This window comes from Eretmochelys imbricata, chromosome 1, assembly GCF_965152235.1.
Source record: "Eretmochelys imbricata isolate rEreImb1 chromosome 1, rEreImb1.hap1, whole genome shotgun sequence".
Classification (NCBI taxonomy): Eukaryota; Metazoa; Chordata; order Testudines; family Cheloniidae; genus Eretmochelys; species Eretmochelys imbricata.
Genome location: NC_135572.1, coordinates 242,325,012 through 242,342,298, shown reverse-complemented (window position 1 = coordinate 242,342,298; position 17,287 = coordinate 242,325,012). Strand labels below are relative to the sequence as shown.

The 17,287-nt window shown below is 44.8% G+C and overlaps 1 protein-coding gene across 1 annotated transcript in view; it reads left to right on the top strand.

Moving 5' to 3' along the window:
• Positions 1-17,287, top strand: part of BCAT1 (branched chain amino acid transaminase 1) — a 103,074-nt gene that overhangs the window by 77,387 nt on the left and 8,400 nt on the right. The window contains exons 6-8 of the mRNA XM_077807476.1: positions 6,328-6,491; positions 8,292-8,434; positions 16,556-16,641. Coding sequence (XP_077663602.1) covers positions 6,328-6,491; positions 8,292-8,434; positions 16,556-16,641 — 393 coding nt within the window. The remainder of the gene's footprint in view (positions 1-6,327; positions 6,492-8,291; positions 8,435-16,555; positions 16,642-17,287) is intronic.

Here is a 17,287-nt window from a genome sequence, read left to right as displayed (position 1 = left end):
TATACACAAATTGCTTGCTGCTGTGATTGAAGCAAGTCTACAATGTCGGTAAAACAATTTGGATACAGGGAGTTGATTCTTATGAACACTTTAGTTTCTTGTAAGTTTTCATAGGAGGGAAAACTTTAAGGCTTACTGGCTAGATTATAGGACTAGGAATCAGGGTGTGATTCCTGTTCCCAATTCTGCCACTGATTTCCTGTCTGTCCTTGGGCAAGTCATTTCATTTCAATTTCCCTATCTGTAAATAGTCTTTGTAATACTTAGCTGCCTTACAAAGGTGTTGGGACTTTGTTAACTTAATGTTTGTAAAGCACTTGCAGACCATCAATGAAATTATCTCCCTGAAGTAAGTGCACAGTATTAATATGAAGTGATTCTTCAATGTGGGGCTTCATTAGGCAAGTAAAGTGCTCTAATTGTTTCAGGTTACTCCACACTGATTGGGCCTTTACCCATATCAAGCAGAAAAATTGCTCTGACTTGCAAAAGGTAAACAACAGAAGAGTTCATTTCACCAGCTCCCAACAATGACCTCTTCACCATGACAAGACTCCTAACAAGATTTAAATGGAAGTACTGTATTTTCTTACTGTTAGGCAAGTTTCTATCTGTCTTCCTGTTACATACAGAGGTCCAAAAAAATGGGACTAATGTCATAGTTACTGCTTCCACACAGCCAGTTTGAGCATGGTTCACTCAATCCAGACTAGTGGTCTGTCAAATACCATGTGGACAAGCAATGGCACTTTCAACAGATTTTAGACTTTGCCTGGGAGCAAACTCTTCACCCCTGGTGATGATGGCTCCAAGAATGAGAGGCAAGCTCTCAAGGAAGAAGGAGCCTGTAAAGCGATTGTATAGATACTCTAATAAATTCACAGAGGATTGGTTCTTCATATACATATGACAGCCATTAATATGTCCCTTGAATAAACTTCTGAATTCTTGCAAGTAGGTTACGATGTGGCTTCTATCAGTACTTTAAACTTACTAACACTACAAAATTACAGGCAGGCAGGGCCAGTTGAGCGCTACCCCTAAACAAAAAGACACCAAGAAACTGGAAGAAAGGTGTATTCAATGGGTAGCCTTCAACTACTATCTCTAACCAGCAAGCTTTGTTTGTCTTTGGGACTCCTTGGCTAAATTTAAAGACTCCCAGCACCAATATTCAAGGCAGGAGTTCACTATCCTCTTGGAAGAGGGAAAGAATGTGGTCAGGACTTCTCTCCAGGCAGCTCTGGATGCAGCCGAATCAACAGCCAGGACAAAGGCTTCCGCTGTCACCATGAGGCATAGTTCTTGGCTCCAGTCCTTGGGGCTTCCAACAGTTCATCCAGGACCTCCCCTTCGAAGGCTCCTTTCTAGTCTCAGAGCAGACAGACACAAGACTTCATGGCCTGAAAACTCAATTGCCACCCTACGATCCTTAGGCCTTTATGCTCCGTTAGCTTCCAGGAAGCACTTCAGGTCCCAGCAGCCTCCTTGTTTCTCAGCATCTCCAAGATAAGAACCCAACAAAAGAAAAGGGAGATGTTATAAGTGGCACCAGCAGCCACTCCTATCCACCCCAGCCTCCCAGCTGGGGTCTCAGAGGTACTCTGGAGGGCCCAAGCAGGCCTTTCGAAGGTGTGCCTAAGGGCATTATACCTGTCACTGCTTCAGAGTCATCTCCCCTTTTATTTTTGGACTGTCTGTCCCACTTCAGCCCAGCGTGGTCATACATAACATTGGACTGGTCTGAATACAGTGACAGTCGGCTATACCCTTCAGTTTTTATCCCTCTGTCAATCCCACCCACCTTCCGCATCTCTCTTCAGGGACCCAAAATCTCACAAGCAACTCCTGCTTCAAGGGGTGCAATCCATCCTATGAGTGGGGGCTGTGGAGAAGGTTTCGCAAGATGGAAGAGGAAAGGGGTTTTACTTCACTTTGGGATTATTTTCCTAATTCCAAAGGCCAAACGGAGTCTCTGGTCTATTCTGGACCTGCATCGCCTCAACAGTTATCTCAAGAAATTGAGGTTCTGCATGGTCTCCCTTGCCTCTGTCATTCCCTTCCTGGATCCAGGAGACTGGAACGCTGCCCTCAACTCAAAGGACACATATTTTCACATTTCTATCTTCCATGGCCACAGAAGATTTCCCAGGTTTGTCGTGGGTCAGCACCAGTACCAATTCACCACTCTTGCCTTTGGCCTATCGGCAGCCCCCTGGGGGGTTTCACTAAGTGTCTGGTGGTAAGAAGAACAGGAGGACTTGTGGCACCTTAGAGACTTACAAATTTATTTGAGCATAAGCTTTCGTGGGCTAAAGCCCACTTCATCGGATGCATAGAATGGAACATATAGTAAGAAGAGATAGATATAGATATCTCTATCTATATATATGAAAAGGTGGAGTAAGAGGCTAATTAATTAAGACCTTTTCATGTTCTCTGTATTGTGGCAAAATACCTTGTTCGCCTCAGTAGGCTCAGTCCTTTTTAGCCTTGGAGACTCAGGTTTGGGGCAAGGCAAATCCTTATAGGTGGCACAGGGTCCTGCTACTCCTCTCCTCAATCAGTCCCTTGTGCTTGTTTTCCTTCCCTTCTGGGGAGCGAGTGCAGCCCTCCTACTGGGAAGGCCTGGTGTCTTGCTGCAAACAGCCTATTGGCAACTTCTCTGCTCCTCTCACTCCCTCACCCTCCCTCTCCTACCACCCAGGGGAGGGTTTAAAACGGTCCCAAGTAGTTGGAGTCAGCTGAACCTAATTGGGTCCCTAGCAACCCCTTTTCCAGCTGAACCTTATTGCCCTGTGGTTCTCTCTCCTCAGTGGATAGGGAGGGGCCTTTTAATCCCCTGGGACTAATTACTATCCCCATTTTGTAGCTGTTTGTCCTGGGTTAACCACAGTGTGTGTGTGTGTATATATGTGTGTGTATATATATATAGAGAGAGAGAGACAGAATATGTGTGTATGTATGTATGTACATATCTTCTTACTATATGTTCCATTCTATGCATCAGATGAAGTGGGCTATAGCCCAGGAAAGCTTATGTTCAAATAAATTTGTTAGTCTCTAAGGTGCCACAAGTATTCCTGTTCTTTTTGCGGATACAGACTAACACGGCTGCTACTCTGAAACCTGTCTGGTGGTAGTATCTTGACAACTGAATGATCAAAAGTTGGTCAGAGGCTCGAGTTCAGAATAACATCAGCATGGTCCAAACCACCTTCTGAGCACAGAGCTTGCTGATAAACGAGCAGAAGTCAACTCTTGTCCTGGCTCAGAGTATAGAATTTATTGGGGCAGTGCTCAACTCATTCCAAGCCAGTGCCTTCCTGCCAGAGGCCTGAGTCCAGACTATGTCATACCTGATATTCAGTGTCATGGTCCACCCGATTACAACAGCTTGGGTTTGCCTGAAGCTACAGGGGCACATGGCGACATGTACTTAAGTGGTTCAACATGCAAGACTGCACCTCAGGGACCTTCAGATGTGGCTAGTGTCAGTATATTCCTGGAGCAGACACCTCTTGGACTCCGTGCCAACAGTTCCTCCCCTAGTCCTTCACCTCCCTGGAATGGTGGAAAGACCCAAGATCAGTAATGATGGGTATGCCCTTTGTTATGTCTCAACCCACTGGTAGCTTTTAATCTTGGACACGTCAGACCTAGGGCAGGGAGGCCACCTCACCAGCCTCAGGCCTCTGGTCCCAAGAAGAACTCTCCCTGCCCATAAATGTCAGGGAGCTCAGAGCGGTATACTTAGCTTGTCAAGTGTTTCTTCCCCAGATCTCAGGCGAGGTGGTGCAAGTCCTGACAGACAATAGTGCGGCCATACCTGCTATATCAACAAGCAGGGAGGGGCCTGATCTTCGGCCCTGTGTCAGGAAGTCATCTGTGTATGGGACTTCTTCACGAAGCACTCCATTCATCTCAAGATGTCACATCTCCCAGGAATCCGGAAAGTACCGGTGGATCACCTCAGCAGATCCTTTTCCTCTTACCATGAGTGGTCCCTTCACCCAGGGGTCACCAGGTTCATCTTCCAAAGGTGGGGGCCTCCCCAGATGGACCTGTTCGCTACCAGACAAAACAGGAAATGCCATCAGTTTTGCTCACTGCATGATCACATCCTGGGCTCCCTCTCCTATGCTTTCCTCACAGATCTCCTATGCTATGCCTTTCCCCCAATCCCCTTGGTTCACAAGGTCCTCCTAAAAGTCAAACAAGACAAGGTGAGAGTTATTCTGATAGCCACTGGTTTGGTACGCTCCTGAATCTCCCAGTAGCAGCTCCACTCTTGCTGCCACTCAGTCTGGATCAAATCTCACAAGACCGTGGCCGGTTGCTTCACCTGAACTGAACCTCACGTCCCTGCACCTAACTATATGGATGTTGCATGGCTGATCCCAGAGGAACAGGCTTTCTCAGAACGGATCTGGCAGGTAGGTAGGTAGTAGAAAGGTAGTAGAAAGCCGTCCACCAGGACTACCTACCTGGATAAGTGGAAATGCTTCTTGACATAGACGTCTCAACGAGCTCTCTCTCCATCCCGATCTTCCCTTCAATCTATCTTGGACTACTTGCTCCACATAAAGCAGCAGGGCCTAGCCCTCATGTCTGTCAAGCGCTTAGCAGCCAGCTCAGCCTTCCGCCCACTGGTGAATGGCAGGTCAGTGTTCTCCCACGGGATTATGGTACAGTTTCTCAAGGGGTTGGAGAGGCTCTGTCCTCAGGTTCACAAGCTGATCCCGCAGTGGGACTTAAATGTGGTTCTGTTGAGACTCATGGGTCCTCCCCTTTGAGCCGCCAGCATCATTCCCCCTGCTGCTTCTGTCTTGGAAGGTTGCCTCCTTGGTGGCGTTTGCCTTGGCCAAAAGGGTCTCTGAAATCAAGACCATTACATCAGAACCACCTTACACTGTGTCCTTCAAGGACAAGGTCCAGCTGCACTCTCCACCCTGCCTAAGGTGGTGTCACAATTCCATAGCAGCCAGGCCATTTTCCTGTCAGTTTTCTTCCCAAAGCTTCCCAAGACCTCTGAGGAACAGCAGCTTCACTCATTGGACATTATGCGGGACCTCACCTCTTATATTGAGAGGATTAAACTCCTTATAGCAATAGTGGAAAAGATGAGAGGATGACCTACCTGTGTCAGCCCAGAGGATCTCATCCTGGATAGCTGCCTGTATTCGGGCTTGCTATGAGTCATCTTAACTGTTCACTGCACAATAGCCCAAGCTTTTGTCAGCAGCGTCCCTCTCATAGGTCCCAACACAGGACATTTGCAGGGCTGCAACCTGGTCATCAGTACATACCTTTGCATATCACTATGCCATCACCCAACAGGTCTGGGATGATGCCACTTTCAGGAGAGCAGTGTTGCTGTCAGCATGTGCATGAACTCCGAGCCTGTCTCCAGGGATACTGCTTGTGAGTCACCTAACATGGAACGGACATGAGCAAGCACTCGGAGAAGAAAAACGGTTACTACCTTTTGTAACTGTTGTTCTTTGAGACGTGTTGCTCCTGTCCATTCCACAACCCACCCTCCTACCCCTCTGTCAACGTTAACAGTAAGAAGGAACTGAGAGGGTGCGAGGCCGGCGGCTCCCCTTATACCAGCGGATGAGCATGTGGCTCCAGAGGGCACGAGAGCCAGCCCAACAGATACCCCACTGAGGGAAAAATCTCTGGCAACGGTGCACTTGGTGCACACATACCTAAAGTGGAATGAACATAAGCAACTCATCTGGAAGAACAACAGTTACGGAAAGGTTAGGAACCATTTTTTTTGAGACGTCCAACGAAAGCCATGTGTAAAATAAGGGTTACTTAGGCCAGCGGTTCTCAGCCTTCTTCTTTGAGTCCCCACCCAACTGTGCCACAATTATTTTTCTGCATATAAAAGCCAAGCCCTGCATTAGAGGGTAGCAAGCAGAGGAATTGCCTGGGGCCCGGCCCACACCATGGGGCACCATGAAGCTAAATTGCTCAGGCTTTGGCTTCAGCCCGGGTGGTAGGGCATGGTGCCCCGGGCTGCAGTCCTATGTAGCGGGACTTCGGCTTTCTGCCCTGGGCCTAACGCTGGCCATGCTTGGTGAACCTCCTGAAACCTGCTCACGACTCCCCAGGGGACCCCAGACCCCTGGTTGAGAACCACTGGCTTAGGTTGGTTTTTTGAAGCAGCATCTTTGCAGATGCATTGTGCCCTTTGACTGATGATGGAGCACCCACCTGCGGCAGGTGCTTTGAAAGTGATAACTCAGAAAATCTAAACTGTGACATGAAGAAGAAAACAAAGCAAAAACTATGTGTGTTTCTTTTACTGTGCAGCCTTCTCTTGGAGTCAAGAAGCCAACTAAAGCCCTGCTGTATGTTATACTGAGTCCTGTGGGCCCATACTTTGCAAGCGGAAGCTTTAATCCAATATCCTTATGGGCAGATCCCAAATATGTAAGAGCCTGGAAAGGAGGAACGGGGGACTGCAAATTGGGAGGGTAAGAGAGCCTGATTATGCATTAATTACATAGTTTAACTGTTGGATTATTTTTTCCTTTCAGTAAAATCCTGGCTATGATGCTGTATTATTAAATGTTGCAAATCAGAAATTGTAACAAAGGCATTTCCAGAAAAGAGGTATCTCACCTCCAGTCAAAATGGGCTACAAAATGGCAGACTGCCGATCTGTTCACCCTGCATAGATAGACTAAGGTTAAGGTTGTTAAACTATAGTTTGTGGACCCCGGTAGTCCATAATGAGCTGCATGAGACTGTGGAGCTGTCTCTTCATGATTCCAGCTGCTAAAATAAAGACACGTCAAATGCTTTCCTAATGTTCGCAAAAAGAAAAGGAGTACTAGTGGCACCTTAGAGACTAACCAATTTATTTGAGCATAAGCTTTCGTGAGCTACAGCTCACTTCATCGGCTCACGAAAGCTTATGCTCAAATAAATTGGTTAGTCTCTAAGGTGCCACTAGTACTCCTTTTCTTTTTGCGACTACAGACTAACACGGCTGCTACTCTGAAATCTTTCCTAATGTTGTTTCTCTATGTAAGCAGTTGCTGCTGTTCTGTCAGAAAATGGAACAGAAGGTGTCCATGAGACAATTTCTGTGTTAAGTTGTCACATTATGAAAAGTTTTGAGAATGAGGGCAAAAGTTTGGAATAAGGGCAATTGCAAAGAGGAAGGGACTAAGAGAAACTTCTGTCCGGTCTTATTTTTGGGGGGAAAAAAGTATATGGAAGTTTGATCTACCTTAGTCACCGTTGAAAGTCAACAACTACCTAGAGTTACCAGATAGTTTCCCAAGTGTGGTAATTGTCGGTAAATGTTGAAGTTAAAATTAATCCCAGTTTAAAGTGTTCACACAGTGCCTCATGATTTTCTGCCTCCTTTTATCAAAGTATGCATCTTGTTTTTCCTAAAATCTTGCAAATTTGTGTGTGCATGTCTGAAATATGCAGTTATAAAGAAAACCAGAGTTAAAAATCTAAGTTTAAATCTCATCTGACTAGATTTCTGTCAGCAAATCCACTGGGTAAAGACAGGTTTCAGAGTAACCGCCGTGTTAGTCTGTATTCGCAAAAAGAAAAGGAGGACTTGTGGCACCTTAGTCGCTAAGGTGCCACAAGTACTCCTTTTCTTTTTACTGGGTAAAGAGTTACACATCAGACAGCAGCAACAGGCAGTGAGAGCTAAGGGGAGGGAGGGAGCCTGTATGGCTAAGGGAATCCCCTGCTTCCTATTGAACTGACTCCTATTGAACTGCTTCAGGTTTTCTGCTTCTACAAATAAACTAGCTTTAAGCCACTTCCATGTGTATCAACTTGAAGTGCTGCGGCCTTCATTGCATAATCTGTTAGCCACTTTGCTTGTACAAACGTGACACTTTCATGAGTCAGTTGGGGCAGGGGTTACCTTTATATCCCAGGATCCAGTGGAGCTCCCTGGCGGCCCACCAAAACTCCCTTTAGCTTTATCCCGGTAGTCCACAGACCCTATGGAGCAGTATGGTGCTGCTAGGTAGGGGGAACCCTTGACTCTGGCTGAGCCCTTCAAAGTTATTTTGCAGCAGCAAAGTGACTTGTAGTTCATTCATTTAAATGCTGCCAATGGAATCATGTCAGGGGCAGGAAATTACTCTGCAGAGCATTAATCGTGAGGCAGATTTTGCAATCTGGGCACTGAAAGTAATGTAAGCTGTTTTTAGAAGTAGAAGAATTAGGAAGTTTTATAGCAGGAAGATACCCAGCTAGCTAGTGATATCTGTCTCTTTTTCATTTGTTCCTGAAAGGAATTATGGTTCTTCCATCTATGCCCAGCGTGAAGCTATGGAATTAGGGTGTCAGCAGGTTCTGTGGCTGTATGGAGAGGATCATCAAATCACCGAAGTCGGAACAATGAATCTTTTCCTGTACTGGGAAAATGAAGATGGAGGTATAGTAGTATGTAGCACTAAACCTCTGCTCGTTGCAGTCCTCAGGCCTGGGAGCCAGTTGTGATCTCAGGACCGGTGTCAGTGTTGTATGGATGATGCTTCTTGGGGTCTGTAGTTCTGGCCCAAAGAATGGTGGCCTGCATTGCCTTCCTTTTCTGTTTTAGTAGAAGGAGGGAAGTCACCCCTTAATCAATCCCCACTAGCCCCCACAACTACTTCAGAATTCCTTCCAGCAGGGCCCTTCCAAAGAAATGGGGTTTGGGACCTTCCCTCTGCGGAGAAGGCAGGTGATCAGAGACTCTGACCTTGCAGTTCTGTGACAGGCTGCAACTGCCGCCTTTATCTCTTCTGCTTCCGCCTTGTGTGGCTTCTGTCATGGCCTCTAGCAGGGGCATCCCCATCCATTCCTGAACCATGACCTGTGTCCACAAAGCAATCTGACCTTCCTTTTGAATCATGACTTTCCTGCTGAGCAAGATAGGTTCATATTGTCACTGTAGCAGCTTCTCCTTTCTCCCAGTGGCCCTCTCTTAGAAGATAAAGTGTCGCATCAATCATCCTTCTACATCTTTAATCCTGGTAAATTGCTTTGAAGATGTAGGACCAGATTTTTAAAGCTGGGCTCGATTTTTTTTATCTTTGGCATCTGCAATCATTTGTGTTTGGAAATTATGCCACTTAGACAACTGCCTGTCTAATTACTGTGTGCAACCAGGTATTTAGACACTTGCGTACCTTCACTTGTGCATGCAATTATTTGTGTCTACAAAATTGTGCCTGCAGTTCATAGAATAGACTATCGGGGTTCGAAGGGACCTCAGGAGGTCATCTAGTCCAACCCCCTGCTCAAAGCAGGACCAATCCTCAAGCTTTGCCCCAGATCCCTAAGTGGCTCCCTCAAGGATTGAACTCACAACCCTAGGTTTAGCCGGCCAATGCTCAAACCACTGAGCTATCCTTCCCCCCAGTTGGTTGCTAGTACAGAAGGGTAACCTGGTTTGAAGGACTATGGGCCTGATCCAAAGCCCATAAAAGTTGATAAACTCCCATTAACTTCCCAGGGCTTTGGCTCAGATCCTAAATAAAGACAAAATGTTGTTCCACCATCTGCCAGTCTCAGAAACAAAAGAACAAGAAATCGGTATTCAAGCTCTGATCCTTTTTATGATAATGCAATGCACACTCTTGTAAAATGCCATTTCATTGCCATTTTTCTGCCAATGCTATAGTGATGGTTAATGTCTCACAATGGAAACAGCATTGTGCTTTATTTTGCATAAGGGTTTGTGAGTCAAGAGACCTCGGTTCTATTTCCAGTTTGACTGCTGATTCTTGGGCAAATCCCTTAAATGTCTCTGTCTCAGTTTATACAGCTGTAAAATAGGGATAATATTTACCTAGCTCTAAAAAACTTTCTGAGATCAAGTGAATGATGCTATGTATGTGAATGTTATTATTTAATATTTCATCACAGTGGATTAGATATTGTAGCCTTTGGGCCAAATTCACTCCTCATGTACACCTTCAGTGGAGTTACACCAGCAAGGAATTTGGCCCATTTGGACAGCGTGAACAAGAAGTTGGTTAGCATTCAGTGTTCTATTTTTCGACCAGGAATAAGCAGAAATTATCCAGCTGCAATACCAGTGTGTTACCAGTGCACTACTGAATAGTATCATTGTGACATGGGTGGAACAAACAATCTGTAGTTCATGCCATCCAGCCTAAATATATGCCAAAACAGACCTGCCATTACACATGCTATGATCACTTGCACTGAAGGGGCAATTAGCTATTTAGCAATGTATTTCTAAGAAGCCTGGGTAAGACCTAAAACACCTACAACTTAGGGCCCCATAAAAATGTTGCCACCAAGAAAATGCTCACCAGTGTATAACTGCCTACCCGCATGCACCGTGGAAAAAAGTGACTGCTGTTGGCTCTGTCTCTTCATAAGGAATGCTACTGGTACTAGGGTGACCAGATAGCAAGGGTGAAAAATCGGAACAGGGGATGGGAGGTAATATGCACCTATATAAGACTAAGCCCCAAATATAGGGTCTGTCCCTGTAAAATCGGGACATCTGGTCACCCTAAATGCTACTTAGGGGGTCCTTGTTTTGTTTGTTTCATTGTGCATATATTGCAGTGGGGGGGGTGGGATTAAACATAGAAATAGTGAGATTTGGAACTAGAAATCATGGGTACGGTTTAAGCATCAGGAACATACACCTCATTGTGTGTGCAGGGAGTAACGTAAACTCTGTGTGTACGTGCTATGTTTTTTGTGTTCCCTCATGAATGCACTAGATGGGGACTGATCTCAACAGTGCTTCAAATGAGGGTCCATTTTTACTGCAAGCTGTTTCTAGATCAATTTATCCCTGGTATTGGACAAAAGAGGTGTCTAACATTCCAGTCTTGGGCGGATCCTAGAAAATGTCTCATTCATAATGGTGGTAGGGGGAGGAGGAAATTGCCCAATAGCCTCTGGTAAATTTGCATGACACACATTATGCTGATCCTGTACATTTAGCATTGCTCTGGCTGAATGTAGCTAAATCTGGATCACTGTTATTCCAGGAATAACTGAGCTCAGTAGTTTCCATTCATGAAATACTGCTTTCATCAGTGGCATATTTGGAGAGTGACATATACCTAGGATGGTTTCCATGTTTACAAAATGTAAAGCTTGATCACCATGTGATCCTCCAGACCTATCTTTTCACGGGCACATAACGTTGAGAGACAAAGGGTGACAGGAGTGGAAAGCAGGTTAAATGAAATGTCTGTTTCTCCTATCAAGGGGCTTAGCTTGGCAGAGATGAAGACCTTTAAAATCAAAACAAGTGTACAGTCTAGAAAATACACCAAATGGGGGCTGTACACCATGGAATCTGTTTATATTTTCCAGTATACAGAGGCAGTGTTGAGAATGGTTGGTGCAAAGAGTCAGGACACCTGGGTTCTATTTCTGGCTGAACCATTAAGCCACTATGTGATCTTGGGCAAATTATTTAGCTCTGTGCCTCAGTTATCCCATCAATAAAATGGGAAGAATAATACCTACTTCATAGGAGTGATGGGATGCTTAATTCCTTAAAAGTTCTTTGGAATCCTCAGATCAGGGCCGGCCCTAGACCACATGGCGCCTCAGGCGAGGTGTGTCTTCAGCTCCCCCCTCCATTAGTTAAAGTTTTGAATATCTTCTTTTTTATTGCATTTATAGCCCGTTCACAACTTTGATGCACGATTTGCATGCATGATTTATCCCTGTTATATTAGATATAAATTTGCACACAAGGATCTGTAAATCTTCGTTCTTATATCTCATTGACTGACTGGCAATGCCCCGCCCCTTATATACCTACAACGGCATAGCTGACAACATTCTAGGAGGTTCGTGGAAAATGTACCTCTCAGAAAGTCTGGAAGGTTCCATGAGATTCTACGAAGGTCCAGAACATTCTAGGTGGTTAGTGGAAAATGAATCCACATACAGAATACCTGAAACATTTTACTTTAAACATTCTATTTTCCCGTTTGTCACTAACAACAAAAATAGCACCCCGAGCCTGGTGCTCCTCCAGGCCGGCACCCCAGGTGGTCGCCTGCCCCTCAATCCAGCCCTGCCTCAGATGAAAAGACTCATAGAAGTTCAAAGTAATGCTCTTATATGTGTGAAAAATAGAGTTTGATGTTGTTAAAATGGTCATTGTTTGTGCTGCAGAAAGTGCCATGTGCTGGTGGAGCTTGAAGTTTGCTGGTGACACAGTGTGGGCTGTTAGATGCATAGTGATCCTAAAGGGATGGATTCTTTTTGTAGAGAGTGACAGAGAGACTGACAAATTTATGGGATGACAGACAGAAAAAAGGGAAAAAAGAGAGGGGCAGAGGGCCTGGCAGCAAGTAGCAATTGGAACAGGGAGGGAAAAATGGAATGGAGACCTAGGGTGAAAGGAAAGTGTGAGGAAAAGAGAAAAAAATGAAGGAGAGAGCGACACAGAGGGAAGGGGAGAAGAGGATTATAATAGGGTATGGACCCCAGAGCTTCCTGAGGCCTATGTGACCCAGAAGTTCTCTTGGTGGCCCCACCCCTGCAAACATTTTGGTGTTTTTCTCAGTGTTACAGTAATTTACCTAGCCCTAAATTCATCCAATATGCATCAATCAGTGCATGTTCATAAATACTTGTGTGATAAATGAAGGGGGTGTAGCTCCCTTTTATGGACACCCAGCCAGCCAGTTAGCTATAAAATCCCTCTTGGTGTCTGTTCTCTGCTTGCTTTACTTGTAAAGGGTTAACAAGCCCACAGGTAAAAGAAAAGGAGTGGGCACCTGACCAAAAGAGCTAGAACTTTTTAAAATTGGGAAAGAAGCTTTCCCTTTATGTCTGTTGTGTCTCTCCAGGAAAGAGGGGAACAGAGGGCAGCAGGAACGCTGTGTAAAGCTTTAAGCCAGGTATGAGAAATCATCAGATCATACCTAGAATTACTTATTTGAAATCCCCCAAATATGTAAGTAAATTAGGAATGTTTAGATAGACACGATCAGGTTTATTTCTTTATTTTGGCTTTTGGACTCCTCTGTACTAACCCCAGATGTTTTTGTTTGCTTGTAACCTCCAAGAAAGCTATTTTGGGTGCTTAATTTTTAGAATTGCTCTTTTAAAATCTAGCAAAAGCCTAAGTTCCAGATGTATATTCTTCCTTTTGGTTTTTAATAAAATTTACTTTTTTAAAAAAACAGGATTGGATTTTTGGTGTCCTAAGAGGTTTGTGCATGTTGTTTGATTAGCTGGTAGCAACAGCTAATTTCCTTTGTTTTTTTTCTCAGTTCTTCCTTGTGGGGAGGGGGGTGAATGGGCTTGAGGGAGGAATTCCCAAGTTCTCCTTCCTAGGGTTTTTTTGCATTTGGGTGGTGGCAGCGTTTACCAAGCAAAGGTCAGAGAAAAGCTGTAACCTTGGGAGTTTAATACAAGCCTGGATTGGCCAGTATTAATTTTTAAAATCCTTGCTGGCCCCCATCTTCTGCACTCGAAGTGCCAGAGTGGGGATTCAGCCTTGACAACTTGCATGAAAGACTTGAAGCTTATGTTGTTCAGTAAAATGCAATTTTAAAATCACTTCAGTGGTAAGCTCCCCAGATCTGGGATGGTCTCTTTGGTACATGTTTGTTCAGTGCCTCGCACAACGGGGCCCTGGCCTCTCAGTGCTACTGCAGTAATGACAATGGAGTCTCACATCAGTGTCAGCATATGAGCATTCAGCAAACACTATAAATGAACACATATATGTGAGTTCAGACCAACGTGAGAATTGCAAGCCTGGTTACATGGGGGACAGACAAGAGTGTCCATGACCATTGCAGGCTGTTGTGGCCTTGCTTTGTGCTGTTCATGTTTTTCACCTCGGGTGTTGATGATGCACCTTGCTTCAAAGCAGTTAACAGCAACATGACAAGTCTGCTGCCACCTTGCTCTGTTGTGGGCTGTTGTTTCCTAGTGACTGGGATTGGCTGATATGCTTTCATGCATGACTTCAGTGTGTCTATATTGTTTGTACTGGCCACCATGAGAGCTGGTGCCTTCCTGTAGCTGACCAGAAAATATGGCCTTGGGTATTCTTGAGTCTGCCATACAAACGAGATGCCAAGACCAATGCATAGCTGAGCTTTTTTTGAGCATGCTTTGAATGTCAGCCCTCTGACAATAATTGAGTATTTCTTGTCTCACCAATTGACCCTGCAAACAGACCGAAGGTCGTGCATATGGAACTAATCGAGTTTCCTAATATAGCAGCAATATGTTGTCCAGCATGACTGCCTAATAGACGTTTAGCTTAGTGCTTATCTTAACAACCCTGTAATTCCATAAGTGGTGTGACAGCATTCCAAATGCAGAGCTGGCCTTGGCTATGCGATCGGTAATCTTCTCATCAGTTGTGGCATTCTGTGACAACATACTCCTTAGGTAGCAGAACTTCTCCATGGACTGGAGAAGACCATCCTTGATCTTAATAATTGGGTAGACAACTGCATCCCCTGACATGTGTTGGTACATGTAGCAAGGTGCTGGTGCAAAAGCACCTAATTAGCCCCTGCCAAGTCAGCTCCAAGCAAGGGAAGCAGATTGGGGCTGATGGAAAAGGCCTGATGCTGGCCTTAGGATTGGCAACACCTGCTGGCCTGACAAGCCAAGGGCTATAAAGGCTGGGAGGGAGCCAGAAGAGAAGGCTGAGGGGCAGCCAGGGAGAAGTCAGTCAGGGAGGGAAGGCAGGAACTGGAGGCCTCCTAGCTGAAGGCTGACTCTGCCTGTAAAAGAGGTTGAGTAATCCTGCAAGGCTTGTAAATAGATAGACACTGGTGGTGGGATAACTGTAAGTAAATAAAGACATGGGTGTTGCACAATCCTGAAGCCTCTCTGAGCCTTATTGGGGCAGCAAGCAGGTCCCAGGAAGAGGGATGGGTCATGGATCCTGTTACAGTACAGTACTTCAGTTTTCTTTAGATTGATTGTGAAACCAAAGTGATTCACTGTACAAGTAAAGTGATCAGTTATTAATTGAACATCATCAATTGAATGAGCAACCGGTGCACAGTAATCAGCAAATTAAAGCTCCTTAATGTGTAAATCTGCCACTTTCATGCAAGAACAGAAGCGTTGAAAATTGAACAGCTTATAACACTGCAGAGCTGGGTAAATACTCCTCTGTCAGTGTCATGAAATGCGTCCATAAGCATAGCCAATAGAAGGATGGAAAAGACTGTGGCAGCCAGCACAGACAACAGTGTTTTGTGCCACTGGTGACCGGAAAGGGGTCTGATATCTCCCCATTTCCCACCACTCTGGCCATCATCCCTTCATGGAAGGATGGAATAACAGAAAGAAACTTTCCAAAGATGAACAAAAAATCGAGCAAGAGGCAGTGCCACAGAATTTCAAGGGCGCCCCCGTTGTCCACCTCTATAAACGTACGGGTGAATGGGCAAACTCTGATAATTACTAGGGCATTTCCCTTCTCTCTGTTGCTGGGGAAATTATTGCACTGGTCATACGGAATTGACTTAACACCTGTCTTGTGGGAACCATCATCCCTGGGTCTGGACAGGGCACTGTAAATGTGATCTTCACAGCCTGTCAGCGTCAGGAAAAGTGCTGGGAGCAAAACCATGGTCTTTATGTGATGTTCGTCAACTAAGTTAAAGCATTTGTCTCCATAAATCATGGGGGACTCTGGAAAGTTACCGCAATACAAATAAATATATATAAAAATCAATAAAAGCAGACGAAGAGGAAGTTTTCCCACACAGGGCTGTTTTTCCTATGTGCTAATATAAATCCAGGAGTTTACAGCTTATCAAAATGTCTCTCCCATGAAAAGACAAATGGGGTTTGTGAGCTCATAGTCCGAGTTCCCAGAGATGGGCAAGCTGAATGCATATGGAGCCACATTTGGTACACACATGGTACCAGATGGAGATGATGACATGCTACAAGGGAGGCAAATGCTCCTCTAGGTGACCCCAGGCTGGTAGACATAATATGCAGACTTGACAAAATTATATAAAGCTAGCAGTTTAAAACATTTTGCAGGTTCTCATATTCTATCAACTCCATGCTGTTTGGCAGCTGGCATGGCAAGCTTTAAAAATAATTCACAGCAACCAAAGTATATTTTGGATCTTATACACATCCCGCTCCACCATTCATGGTAAAGCCTCTGAAGACGGAACAGTATCAAGTGTGTCACAGGGTTCCATATTGAGGCCCATATTATTTCTTCTTTTCACTAATAAGAGGAGTATGTACATTCAGACATGATCAAATTTGATGATTCCAAAGTTGGTGAAGTAGCGCAAAACTTGCGTTACTCGAGGGGGCTTTTTCACACCCCTAAACTATGTAAGTTGTATCAGCGTAGGCTGTAGTGTAGACCTGCCCTCAGATATATGCATAGATTCAAAACGGGTGGCATCCAACTGAGTTTGTGCAATTTAGAAACTGCCTCTGAAATTCTAACCAATGTTTGTATCTTATGATATCGGATATTGCATGTTGGTATCTGATATTTCTGCTCTCATTTAAATATTTTATTTTGTTTGTATTTTTGGTTCAACAGAAGAGGAACTGGCAACCCCACCGTTAGATGGCATCATTCTTCCTGGAGTGACGAGGCAGAGCATCTTGGAGCTGGCACGCAAGTGGGTGGGTGTTTGCCTTGTCCCTCAATAGTAGCAATTTTAACAACCGTGAGATACACTGTTATGAAAATAACTCATTTATTGCATTCAAGTAATGGCTCACAGTTCCACCTGATCCTTTAAACCAAATATGAACTGGGGAAGCATGTTAAAATTAAAAGGTCTTGGCCAAACCACCCAAACACTAGCCTTTGTTCCACAGAGCCACATGCAGTCTGTTTAACTAGTTCCCAATTAGTATTCCCACACAAAAATCTTCATTAACTTTGTGTGAGAGTTGCCAGACCCCATATCCCATTAATACAATTGGCTTAAAGTAAGGAAATAAGCAATTGTCATTCATCACCCCATCTACATTCTACTCATCAGCTCCTTGTTCCACCACCTATAGCCCATGTGTCTCCACCTTCATTCTGAGCAACCAGGGTGCAGCCTTAAGTCCAGCCATAGATATAATGCACTAGCACCTGTATTCTTTCAGATTCCAAATCTATACTTGCATACAAGTTCTCATGCACAAAGTACTGTAAGCTCAGCAATGATCAAAGGCATACAGGTCCTCTGTTTTATAGCTCATCCAAAAGTTCTGCTGCGGCTGCACAGTGTTCCTGAACACCGTGTTGAGGTTCAGTTCCAAATTTGAGGGGAAA